Raw genomic sequence first — 14,049 nt, 5'->3', positions numbered from 1 at the left:
TTTAATGCTTTTTTTTTATGTTGATTTTTTCTCTTAATTTTATCCCTAGTTAACAAATGTGCATCAATTGTCCTTTAATTTATCCCTCAAAAGGATGCAATCACTCAAAAAAAAGTTTAAGGACCAAAAAACAAAAAAAAAGAGATTTCTAAATAGTAAGCCCATAATAAAATGTAAAAGGCTCTGTAATACAAATCTTTACAGTAATTCATCCATATGTTTTAGTGTTTTATATAATTAAATTAAAAAAATTATTAATTAAGAAACTAAATAAACTCATGAAGTTATTATAACTGCATAGGGAGATCACTGTGAATTACAATAGTGTTATATACTGATTTTTTTTCCTTTAGTGTATTTTACTTCGGTCAATCAATTTTATTTTGATTTTAGTCCTTTAATGTTGAGTTGATTTAGATTTGGACTTTATGAATTTTTTTGTTTACCTACGTGTGGAGATCTCGAGGTATCAAGATGCTATTTCGTTACTCAGTTGATGATCAATTAGGAAAAACAAAATTTAATTTTATTGATTTAAAATAATTAAAAATTTAGGGACTAACTTTGAAGCTTAGAGAAATGTTTAGCCCTTTGATTTTGCTAGCATCATGGACTGGATTACATAAGTAGGGAAAAAGTCTAGCTCTTTCTTTTTAATTGCTAGACTTTTTTTTTTAATTTGATCCTTTCATATTGGATTTATTTAGGATTGGAATTAATGATTAGTTTGTTTATCTAGATATGGGGATCTCGTAATATTAAGGAAAACTTTTGGTGCTTGGTTAATTCTAAGATTGGAAAAATAAAATAAAATAATATTGATTTAAAACAAATAAGGCTTGAATTATCATATTTTAAACAAAAAAAAATATGAGGGACTGATAAAATGATCACAATACCCTCATTTATAATTTAACAATCAAAGACACTAAACAAAAAATCATTTCTCTCTCTTTCTCTCCCTTTTCAATTTATAAACAATGAAGAATTTGTAATTTCTCTCAAATCTAACAATATAATTACTATTGAAATTGATTTCTCGCATGAAATCACTCCATTCAATAACACACATTCTTTCATCCAGAATTTTTACATGCTCAAATGGATTCCCATAAATTATTGTTAACCTTAAGAACTCTTATTTGCAATTTTATTCATCTTTGTAAAAGGGAGAAGGGTTATGTGGTGGTGAGTTTGACGAGATCCTATAATGGAGGTTTTTTATGAGTTTTGGGTTGAGCGAGTTAGTTGTTTAGTTCAGTATAGAGAAGAGGAGAACAAATTGTAGGAACTTGTTTTGGAGAATCATACTTGTAAAGGAATGATTTTTTTTTCGCAATATCCATTTTGGGTTTTGTACACATTATAAGATCTAAATAAAGATTTTCAAAGTAGCAAAATAAAACTGATTATCAACATTATTGGTGACAAGTTATAAAATTTTATATCATGATAAAAAAATAGGTGTGGTTGGTAAGTTAGAGAGCATAATCAAGTCCATAAAGCAATACATGGGTTTTGAAAAAGTTGGGAATGGATTCAACTTTAGTTAACACTGAAGGTTATAAATTTTTATTGAATTTGGTAGACAATACAGCTAGGAAAAGCTTTGATTTATATTACGGTTTGTTCATTTACAATCTAAAAGCAATGAATCAACTAAAAAGATTGGATTTAGATTTTCAATCAACCTCAAGACTTGGACAAGAAAACTCTAACAACAAAATTCTCTCAAATTAATGATGAAATGAGGGAAGATTATTGAAAAAATAAGGATAGAAACAAAAAACTAGATTGGAATTTCACCTAAAGATTATACTTTGTTAATACATGTTTCCATTTCAGAGGAGAATGTTTAGATTTATACTCATAAGCTTTAAGGGCAAAATAGATTTTAACAAAATACTTATCAGATTTTTCATGCACATATTCTAATCAAGGTAGGTGATGCCACTAAGGATTATATTCTAGAGTAAAAAATTGTTATACCTTATAAGCTATAGTAGAGATTTAGGGATTGTTCTCCAAAAAAAATCCTCAATCCTTGGTAATTTAGAGTCCTTAAGAGTTTTAAATCTTGATTAAGGAATATTCAGTAACGAGGAATGATTCCAAATTCTTTTTTTTTTTAAGATATGAGTCTTATATCGAGGATTTATAGTAAAAAAATAGAGAATGTGGTGTGGAAAAGATTGATATAAGACTAATGTTTTTATATATGAAAGAAATTCTAAGGTTTTTAGAGTTTTTGTACGAGGGTTTTGCTTTAGTTTCACTTCCTGGTTAAGGTTTTGGTTTGTGTTTTATAAGACAATAAGAAAGGTCTAAAGGTTATGAGCTTAGAAATTTTAGATCTTTGATGTTCGAGAAGAAATTGTGTTTTTTTATTAGAACTGCAAAAAAAAAAAAAACATGTCACACTCTATAAATGATGAGAAGATGACACGAATAGTCTTAGATTTTGGACTATTAAGGATAAGTTTTTATCTTGTGTTATAAGCACAACTTGGAAGAAAAGAAAGAAAATCCGAGGGGTTGGCATTGTAGACAATGATTATATCCATTGATTAGGAGAATTTTGGTGTGGTTTAATAGCTGGATAAGGGTTAAATAGGTTTTGAATGGTGGTAACCCAACCATGTTTTTGTTTAAGGAAAAAGATGAATAATGGCAAGACAATAAGTCATTTGGTCTTAAATAATATTTTTCTTAAAAACAATCTAAAGTAGCATCATTTTAGTTAACTCTAGATTAATTAGGGTTTTATATCTTTTCAATTGGATTACATCCCTTAATCTTTTGAATGTTTACAATTAAACCCTCAATTGTTTCTAATATTTTCAATTTTATCCTTTGATTTATTCAAGTCTCAGTTGTTTTCAATTTTATCCTTTGATTTATTCAACTAAGCCTTTAGACTCATTATCTTTTTCAATATAGTTATTGGTCTTGAATATTTTCAATTTGATCAATAAATTGACCATGTAATCATTTTTTTTTGTAATTTCATTTATGATTGAATCAATTGAGTCATCAAAACCTTGAAACAATTCAATTTGGTTATTGGATTATTAATTCTTATAATTTTGATATGAATTGTCTTCTAAAATTTTATTTTCTTTAAATTAAGTTTATTAAATTCATTAAAAATTCAATAAAATTCTTAAACTTTATTAATTCTTTCAGTTTTAACCAAATTAACTTTCAAACTTAATTTCTATAAAACTATCTTTTGGTTATTATACCCAAACTTAAGTTTAGCCCAAACCTAAGAACTTAACCTAACCCATGCTTTTAAAAAAGATTTTACTACAGAATTGCTTTTCTCCTAATACTAAAGAATTCGAGTCTGAGCTTAAGTTCTGGTTTTAATAAGGATTGAAGAAACAAGTAAGTATTTTTTTTTGTTATTTTTTTACTAGAGATTTGATAGTTGATGGATTAAAGAAGGGTTTTAGAATTTGTAGTATGATTTGGTGATTGAATGATTTAAAAATTTTAATTGATGTTTTAAGGTGTTAATTGGCTTAAAACAAATTGATTAGATGATTGGAATTATTATTTTTGAAGAACAAATCGATTGTTTTTTGGATCTGTAGATTTGAAGCCTGAAATATCAGGATTCTAAAAATTTCAATTAACTAATCGATCAATTGGTCTAAACTAGATGACTAGTTGGCTTAATATTGCTGGTTGACTAGTTGGTCTAAATTGATTGACCAGTTGGCTTACGGTAGCATTCAATTGGTTGGTCATTTTGGTCAATCTATTGACTTACTAGTAAGAGTTAATCAGGTTTATTATGTTCGATCAGTATGTAGTATATTTGCAATCCATTAAATAAATCAGTTTGGCTTTATAATTATGTTTTGGTCTCAAAGTTTAGAGTTTCAATATTTTATGTCTTTTGCATCAAGTTGGTTTTTAGTGTTTGTTTATATCCATTATAAGTTTTGTTTATGTTCCTACTAGCAGTTCTTAATAGTCTTTGATTCTATATCTGTTTGTTTTTTGCTTTATTTTCTAGATGAGTATGAGAATCTTTAATATGTATGTAATATAAATATTACATGTATATTGATTATATGATAAGTAGAATTGATAAATTCTTAAATATTTACATATGTTGCTTTGTTTTTTGAGTAATTATCCATTTTTGATTTTGCATTCACATTCTGTCGAATTAAATTCTATTAAATATGATATTTATTTGTTTTGATAATTATTTTGTTGAGCTAATGGCTTTGTCTAATCTCTTATATATGTGTTTATGTATGTGTTCTTATATTTATAAATAGTTAAAATATATATTAAATGTTATTATTTCACTGAGTTAGTTGAATTCACTCCTTTATTTTAATATTATTTTAGGTTTCTAGCCTCCATTAGCATGTTGATATTTGATTAAGAATTCCTGCTCTCTTTTTTTGTAGTATATCTCGCTTGCTTCCACGGTACTTTTTTTATTCTTAGAAATTTAATATTTTAAACACTCTACTGTTATCTTATTTTCAATCAAAATTAATTTTTTTTTAATATAATATGTATTTTGAATTATAAAATATTTTATTGGTTTTGAGCAATACTTAAAAAATTAGAAAATGTTATGTAAATTATATATATATATATATATATTGAGTTTTAGCATTGGTGGGGTGTCCTCGTGGCATCACTACATTGTTGGTTATAGATTTACGATCTGGGTCATGCTAATTTTTTTTAATTAAACCCTTGATTAAATCAATTAACCCTATCAAAAGATCAATCAAATCCCTCAACTTAATTATTAGATCAATCAAGTCCCTCAACTTAATTATTTTGCAAGTCGACTTCAGTCTTTAATATTTTTTTTAATTTGATGTAAATTTTCATTGTTTTCTTCAATTAGGTCATTCATTGCTACAATTAAGTTTCAATCTTTTTCATTGGTTTAATTTGGTCCTCCAACTTTTATTTTATACAATTAAGTCCTTATTTAACATGTTCTTGACACCTTTAAATTACTTTTCTATTTGTGACCATTTTTTTTAACTTTTAATATGTTTTACATAAAGAATTTTGGGGATGTAAGATTGAGTTATATTATCCTTTATCAATTTGAAAATGATTTATATGCCGCATTTAATGCCTCCAATAACTAGTTATAAGTCTTTTGGTGTGGGGAGCAAAGATGTTATTATATTGTTTTAGTAAATACTGTCAATTAGTCTATATCAACAGTAATTTCCCAATTAGTACTGTGGTGTGTGGTCACACACACACACACACACACACACATATATATATATATTGATATATTAATGATATCATTGTAATTTCGTGTCATAATAATGATATCAGAATTATGTACAAGGTTGTCAATAATATCTGTATATATAGAAACGTGATTAGATAGACTTTAGAGAGCTCATTTTCTGCAATAATGTGAATATAACTACAGAAATTGCAAATTTCATGTCAGTACCGAAACAAATGAAGAGAACCTAGAACGACATATCACCGAGCTGAAAATTAATTTGCTCCTGTCGTTGTACTTGGTATGCCTGTCGGCCATGCTTCCACAAACACTTGCCTTGTCCTCGTCTTTCATTTTATGTCGATGCAGCAGCAGCAGTCCCATGTGATGCGTGTGGTCCCATATATTACCTAACCAAGTTTGTCCCAGCCGTCCTGTGTACTAAAATTACTCATAAAATAATTTAATGTTTATTATTTAAGAATATTTTTGTATTTTTAATTTTTTTAAATATAATTAATTTGATATCTTTAAAAATAAAATCAATAAAACTCTTATCTATAGGTTTTTTTAAATTATTTTACATTATTTTTTTTGTAAATTTTAATAATATTCAAAAACATTGTTGTAAATTATATTTATTGAATATAATTAAAAAAACAAACTTGTTGACATACATAAATACGTAGACAATCATCATACTATTCAGACAATGTATATGGAGTTCTTTAATTGTCAAACACTGCTTTCTAGTATAGTATTTAAAAGGTTACAGCATCTTGACCTGATAAGCCAATATGTTTTCTAAGATTTACAGCGGTTTGGTGCCCATCGCTGTTTTTTCTTTCTCTTCTTCTCCTCTCTCTTCTTGTTTAAATATTTATGTCAATATTCAAGAATAATCTTTTAATTTGTTGATTCTTTAAGTTTGATTTTTTTTTATTATGATTTTTTTTATTTTGAATGATTTATAAAATTAGTATCCCTTACAATCTTTTAATTTGTTGATTCTTTAAATTTGATTTTTTTTTATTATAATTTTTTTTATCTTGCATGATTTATAAAATTAGTATCCCTTTAATTTTATCCCTCTTAAATTTTTGCATCTTTCAAATTCAATCCACATTCTTTTTATTACCTTTTTTTTTGTTAAAAATAATTTTTTTAAAATTGATTTTTCTTTACGATTTCACCCTTCTTTGATTTTTTATTTTTATCAAGTGTAATATCTATTCTTTTAATTGATAGTTTTCTTGCTTTAACAAGTTTTAAAAATTGATATTTTTAAATTGATTTATAATAAACTTCTTGATTAGATCTCGATCGAAGGTTTCATGAGTTATGAATTTTTAATATTTGATCAGATTTAAGATATTTATTTAGATTTATTTGATTTTTTTTCTCTTTTCATCCTTCAGTATTTATTCAACTAAAAATTAGGTTTTTTTTTAGTTTGCTTTCTATGGATTTCTTTTTTGTCTTGAAAATGACTTAGTTATTTTAAGTTTTTTTATTTATCATTCTTTAGTCGTTTTTTTTTTCTACCTCTTTAAATTTATATTTTTTTCTATTCCCTTCCTTCAATATTTGAAATGATTTTTTTATACAATTTATAAGGTTGGATTCTTTTTCTATTTCATCCCTTATATTTTATTTTTCTTTTATATTTAGTTCAAATTCATTTAATTGACATTTATTTTATTTGAAATAAAAAGTTAATTTTTTATTTTTTATTCTAGAATTTTTCACTAATTTTAAAAATAATACAGGTTTTCTTGAGTTTTTTTAATTGTTGTTCTTTGTTAAATTTACTTTATCTACTCAATTTTTAGTTAGAAATTGAACTTCTTGATTTAGTCCAGGTCTAGAATTTAATGAGTTATGAGTTTGAAATCTTTTTTCAAATTTAGAAGATTTATCTGAGTTTTTTTATGTTTTTTTAGAATTGATGTTTTTTTTCATTTATATCATTAGTATTTAGGCTCTTTTTTTTGGTCTATTAGCCTTCTATATGACTTTTTTTTTTACCATGCATTGTTTGTTGTTTCTCTTTTTTTTTTTGGATTTGCTTATATATCAACCTTTTTTCATTGGTTTTGTTTATGTCCCAAGTCACATTAAAAAAAAAAAATAGTACACACTTAATCATAAAATTACAAATGTTTTTTTTTAATTTCACTCTTTTTCATTTTTCTTTATTTTTTAAATTTAATCCCTATTTTTTTATTGTTATCTATTTTGTATATTTTTTTAGATTTTATTTTTACAATTTCATCCCTCGCGAGTTTTTTTTTTTTATCAAATTTGTTCTCCATTCCCCGCGAGTTTTTTTTTATCAAATTTGTTCTCCATTCATTTAAATTTATTTTTGAATATTTATTTCATGATTTCATTCTTTAAAATTAAATTGATTAGAAATTAAGTTTCTTAATTCAACTCAGATCCAAGATTTCATGGGTTTCTAGTTTTAGAGATTAAACTAAGTCTCAGAGGTATACTCAATTTTTTTCATTTTTTTTTCATGATGTTTTTTATTTTATAAAAGTATACTCAATTTTTTTTTTTTTCATGATGTTTTTTATTTTATTTTTACTCTTTATTTTTTTTCTATGACTTCTATAATATTATTTTTAGATTCATGACTAAAATCATTAGTTTTAAAAGTTAATACTAATTAAATTTAGTTTTTTTAATATTGATTTTAACTTTAATTTTATTATTTAATATTTAAGGCATAATATTAATTTTAATTTTATTATTTAATATTTAAGGCATTGAAAATTAATCTTCATATATTTTTTTTTCCTTTCCTTTCAAGTTAACTCAATTAACTATGTATTTCTCTCTCTCTCTCTCTTTTTATTTTATTTTAATTTTTCCATTAAACATTAAATTTTTTATACTCCAAATAAACTCATCTCAATTTTTTTTAGTCATTTTTTATTTTTATTTTATTTATTGCTATTATATTTTTTATATTATTTAAATTACTAATTAGGTCATAAATTTTTTTACCTAGTACTTTTTTTTTACATTAATTTTTTTTTTGGACTAGCGCGCAGGCCATAAATCTAATTTGTACTTGCACTACCAAAACATGCCAATCGGCCGTATATGCATTCTTTGCTGTGGCTGTTCTATTTTATACAATAATACATATCCCTCATTCATGTATACAGGAAACTGCGATAAGCAAAATGCATCAAGACTTGTACATTAACTATATGTAATTTCAGACTGTATCCAATTTCTTACAACTGAGACGAAGATACCATACCCTACCAGTGAAGCCGGAAACTGGCAGCCTGCATAAGCGGGTGGGCAAGGTATGCACCTAGAGTCAATGCAGTGATTGACAAATATGGCAACCGCAAAAATTCCTTGTAGTAATCTTTAGGTAACTTTTGACGACCATCAAGGATAGCTGCAAAAGGGACTATGCTTGTTCGCTTCTTTACAGCTTCAAAAGCCTCCCCGTATCTCGTTGCTAATCTCCTGTCCCCATTCCAGACACCAAATAAATGGTGTCCAATTAAACCAAGAGATGCAGCAACAGTCACAGAGTTCCCAATCCAAACTGTATGAGCCAAGCACCACATCACCTGCCCAACCATCTGTAAAGAAATACAGCAATAAATGTAGATTTCTTTCACAACTCTGTTTGAGTGACTGTAAGTGCATGCAAACCTGTGTGTGCGTGTGTGTAGAGGTGAGAGGGGGAGAGAGACCATAGAAGGGGGTGTTTCAGCATTACATAGGATCTATTATTATTTTGATTTATTTAGATAGCCCTCAAAAGTATCTAAAGACAAAATATGGCTACATTTGCATAAGCAAGTTTTCAGGTTCAGTTCATCAAGTATAGTATGAAAGTGTATTTCAGTTACGAAGAGTGACGTGTGTCCTGACTTAGACGCGATGGAATGGATTTCATCCTCATGTCATGGCTCAAAGGTCACATTTTTTTCCAGCCAAAATAGATTAAATTCAATGATGCTAAAAAGATCCAGATATCCAACTCATCATAGTTAAGTAGCACCAGCACAACACGATCTTTAAGAGGGAAGTGGATTACTGGAATAGCATAACAAGTAAGGTTGACTCTTAGAAACCATCAGAGTCATAAAGAAGTAGCTTATTTTTTACTCTAATTATTGAAATAGGAAACGCTTCATTCAACTGCTTGGTAAAAGGCCAATCAAATAAATACCATACCTGCGGGTGTCTGGTAATTCTCATTATTCCAGTTTCCCAGAGATGCATTTTAGGCCTGTCAACAGCCGCTACTTCTAATAGATTAAAAGTTGAAGGATAAAGGAAAAGGAAGGAGATAAAATTAGAAAGCCACACAATTTGATGCACCGCAGGAGCACTTTGAAGCTCCCATAACTGGATGCCGTCATATCTGTGATTGATGAAGTACACCTGCAGCACGGCCATTCAGAAGTCAGCCAGGGGCTGTTGCAGATTGTATAGATGAGGAATTCAGAAAAACTGAAAACCACTAAGATTGTGGAGGGGGCATGTTGTAAATTGTATAAAAGGATCAGGAACTCACAACAGTGCTAACAGCCAATGGAAGAGAAACTCCAGCAAACAAAACACGAAATGCACGTTCTCCAATAAGTTTTTCACCCATGTCTCTGAGACTTGCCAGACCACTGTGGACGGTGGCGAAAATTAGAATAAGGATGAACATAACCACCTGCAAACATTTCAAGCAGGCTTCAATTACATGTAAAAAAGCAAAGTGATGTATAGATCTCACATAACAAAGGAACCAAAGTAACAAATGAATATCTACGATGCCAAATCTCTTACATACAATCAACAAGGAAAGTAATCTGATATTTGTTTCATAAACCTATAAATCATTAATATCCATATATCCATATATCCATTCGTGAAGAATTCTGCAGAAATCCATTTATTTTCTATTCTATTAGCCTGGACGCATAACTGCAAGGGGTTGGAACTTTTCATTCAGCATGTTCGTTGCGACCTCAAACATATCATTTCAGGCAGCTCCATAGGCATTCCCAGGTTAAAGCACTAAAGCAGGTCGTCCCACGTCAGTCAAACAAAAGGGGTTAGCATCTCATAGAGATTAATTTATCCATCATTCAAAAACTTAAAATGACCAGTTTGCACGCAACAAAAAGCCACCAAAGCAGAATCGTAGACTTCTTGCTGATCACATCTGACCAGACCGAGAGATAAACGAAAAGGTATCTCACATCCATCTTTTACGTCCAAAATTGCACTTGTCTAAGAAAAAATTTCGCTCAATTTAAACGTTGATAGCTAGCTAGCTATGTCAGTGGAACAGATATACATATATAAACTAAATGATACATACGCAACTTAAACGGCTAAGATGAAGAGTATAATTCATAAGGCAGGCCTGCTCGAACCATTTTAGTGACAAATTTCTGTGCGTGAGAATTCCATATGCTCGATTCAGCAATAAAACAAAAAATAAATAAATAAAACCCACCTCAGGGCTTTCTGAGAGACTCGAAACAGCACTGATGAAATCCTTTCCGAACCCAGTAGAGTTATCAATCCAAGCCACGTCAAGCACAAACAAAACAACACCCAAAATCAAACTGAAATATATCCAAGAAGATACCTTCTGCTTCCCCAATTCGAAAGCGGCTGAATCCTCACCTACAAGTGGTGGGGGGGCAGAGGTATCAGTGTCAGCATCTCCGGTGGAGATTCTTGTAGCAAATTTCTTGAAACCCAGAAAAGGAGGGGTGGGTTTGAGGAATTTTGGATTATTATTACTATTAGAGGGTTTTGTTAGATTCAGGAGAGTAAAAGCTGAGGTAGGCCGAAGCGTAAGAGGTTGTTGTCTACGAGTTAGGTTGTTTGGATGATGGGGTGAGGTCAAAAATGGGTTCGAGAGAAGAAGAGAGGAAGCCATGTTGCAGATACGAGGGAGAGGGGGTTTCTGTTATTCTAGACTAGTAGTCGTTTGGTAACCATTTTGGTGGGGAAGAAAGAAAGAATCTGGAGGAAGTGATGCTTTTTGGGTAGGGCGTTTTGTATTTTTTTTATGGGGAAAGAAAGTCTGAATCAGCACCCACTTCAATACGACACCGTTAAACATTTTTTTCAAAAGATTTAATTTTATCTTTAAATTATTTTTTTAACATTTTTAGATTATTTTGATATACTAATTTTAATAAATAAATAAATAAAATATTATTTTAATATATTTTTAAATAAAAAATATTTTTAAAAATAATTACTACTATTATAATGTCAAATATATTATAAAATTATATTTATAGTTTTGAGTCAAAATTTTAAAATATGTTTATGTTTTAAATCTAATTATTAAAGTTGAGTTTGATAATTTTGATTAGTGAAAAAAAAAAATTTAAGTTGTTATTTTTATGGCATGTTACATTTTATTTTTTTAACTTGAATTTAATGAATTAAATTTAAAGAATATGACATAAGAAGAAATGTGTGAATTTAGAAATCTATTAAATTCTTTCAAATACGCCAAGTGCATAACATATAGTCATGTTTTTTAAAATAATTAAGTTTTTAAATATTTTTTTAAATAATCTTAATAAACATGCAAATTTGTTTAAGAATACTTTTATTATAAAATAAAATAAATATAAAACAAACAAAGAAAGAAAGAGTAGAAGATAACCATCATGTATATTTTATAGAAAAGAAATATTAAAAAAACAAAATATAAAATATAGTGGAAAATATAAATCCAGCATAAAATATTGTGTGCCAACTAAAAAAAAATATTGGAATGGATATGTGAGGAGTGAAACCCTTGCCTTGCACTGGCTCCCGATCCCTTCAACAGAATACGTGATGTCAATACTTCGATGGGTCGGTGAAATTTCATCTCTAAATATCCTATTCTCTTTTTTATTATGCCTTGTAATCTGTCACAAGCTGAATATTTTTTTAATTTATGTTAAGAAAGAATGTTAGGGTAAAAAATTATGAGATAAAAGTTATTGATTTAATTGATAATTTAAAAAAGATGAATAAAAAATATAAAATAAATAAATAAATAAACAGACTAAACAAATAATAAAAAAAATATAATAAAAAAACCATATTCAAATTATCAAACAACTCAATATTAAATAATAAAATTATTAAAAAAAAAAGTTAAAGCATGTAAACATGCAAACCTTATAATTATGGGTATAAGAATGAGATGATTTTATAAAAAAAAAAAATGAATGATAAAATTAAAATAAATCAATTTTTTTTTAAAAAAATTAACTCTTGTTAGCTTAAAAATGACCAACTGAATCATATTCAATTATAAAAACCAATTGTGTCATTATAAATAAACCACAATATTACTCCTAAAGTCTAGTTCAAAGGTTTTTTTTTTTTTTAAGTTAGGAGCAATTTATCACTACATCATTATAATAAATAGTATTATGAGTGTTGGTTAGCAATAATTTTCTTAGGAAAATTAGTGTTTTTTTTTTAATTTCAATGTTCATGCATAATCAAGTTACTTTGGATTATGGTTAATCATGATTAGTTTTTGGATTATGGTTAATTATGATTAGTTGAATTTAGATACATATTTAGTAAAAATTATGGTTAAAATTTATGTGTAGTAAAAAATATGTATAAAATATTTTATAACAGTATAGTTGTAATTGTTTTTCAAAGTATTTTTTACTTAGAAATATATCAAAATAATATTTTTTAATTTTTTAAAAAATATTTTTTATATCAGCACACAAAAAAATTGGAAAACATAAAAAATATATCAATTTGAAGCAAATAAAAAAATAAAAAAATTAATTTTTTTAAAATTACTTTTGAAATGTAAAAATAAAAAGAATTTTATGAAATTCAGTAAAAAAAAATATAAAAACTATTTTATAAAAATTATATTTTAAACTCAATTTTTTAATAAATTTAATAATATAAAATACAATTTAGTTTGTTATCAAAAATCTTACTGTATTTGGTTTACCGCAAACACAAAAATTAGTTAACGCGGCTTTAATGGATACCACGTGGTTGATGTCAGGGGTTAAGTGACTGACATTACTGGCAGTTAGAGAAAGCACTTCACTTTCTGTTTGTACATTTCAATTTGTTTAAGATCTAACCACTATAGTTTTGGAAAGATTGTGGGGTTTTAGCTAGCTCCTCGTTTTTAAAGGATGTTCAATGGAGGAGGCTTGAACTGCTTTCAGCCATGTTTCAAGCTTAGTAGAACAGGAGCATATATCATTAATCATTATTCCTCTTCGCACTTGGCAGCATGTTGGAGTACTTTGCACATGTTTTGTACCTCCTGAATCTCAGATTTGTTTTTCATGCCTAGTAGTGGTTTGGTAACCATTTTGGTGGAGACGAAAGAAAGAATCTGGAGGAAGTGATGCTTTTGGGTAGGGAGTTTTGTATTTTTTTTTATGAGGAAAGGAAGTATGAATCAGCTCCCCACTTCAATACGACACCGTTAAACGTTTGTTTTTAGATTTAATTTTATCTTTAAATTATTTTTTTAACATTTTTAGATTATTTTGATATACTAATATTAAAAAATAAATAAATAAAATATTATTTTAATATATTTCTAAATAAAAAATATTTCAAATCAATTATAAAATTATATTTATAGTTTCGAGTCAAAATTTTAAAATATGTATATGTTTTAAATCTAATTAATAATATTGAATTTGATAATTTTGATTAGTAAAAAAATAAAATTTAAGTTGTTATTTTTATGGCATGTTATATTTTATTTTTTTAACTTGAATTTAATGGATTAAATTTAAAGAATATGGCATAAG

At 27.2% G+C, this 14,049-nt stretch overlaps 1 protein-coding gene across 1 annotated transcript; it reads right to left on the bottom strand.

Annotated features, from left to right (window-relative positions):
- Positions 1-8,324: 8,324 nt before the first annotated feature.
- Z-ISO (15-cis-zeta-carotene isomerase) lies at positions 8,325-11,282 on the bottom strand. The gene is given in 5 exon segments (XM_011001739.1): positions 8,325-8,618; positions 8,620-8,850; positions 9,452-9,661; positions 9,795-9,941; positions 10,734-11,282. Coding segments are annotated over 5 exon segments (1,062 nt in total). The 5' UTR covers positions 11,166-11,282; the 3' UTR covers positions 8,325-8,576.
- Between the last annotated feature and the right edge of the window lie 2,767 nt (positions 11,283-14,049).

Source organism: Populus euphratica, unplaced genomic scaffold (genome assembly GCF_000495115.2).
Source record: "Populus euphratica unplaced genomic scaffold, PopEup_1.0 scaffold170.1, whole genome shotgun sequence".
In the NCBI taxonomy this organism is placed as follows: domain Eukaryota; kingdom Viridiplantae; phylum Streptophyta; class Magnoliopsida; order Malpighiales; family Salicaceae; genus Populus; species Populus euphratica.
The sequence above is the reverse complement of the archived record's forward strand: the minus strand, read 5'-3'. Positions and strand labels throughout refer to the sequence as shown.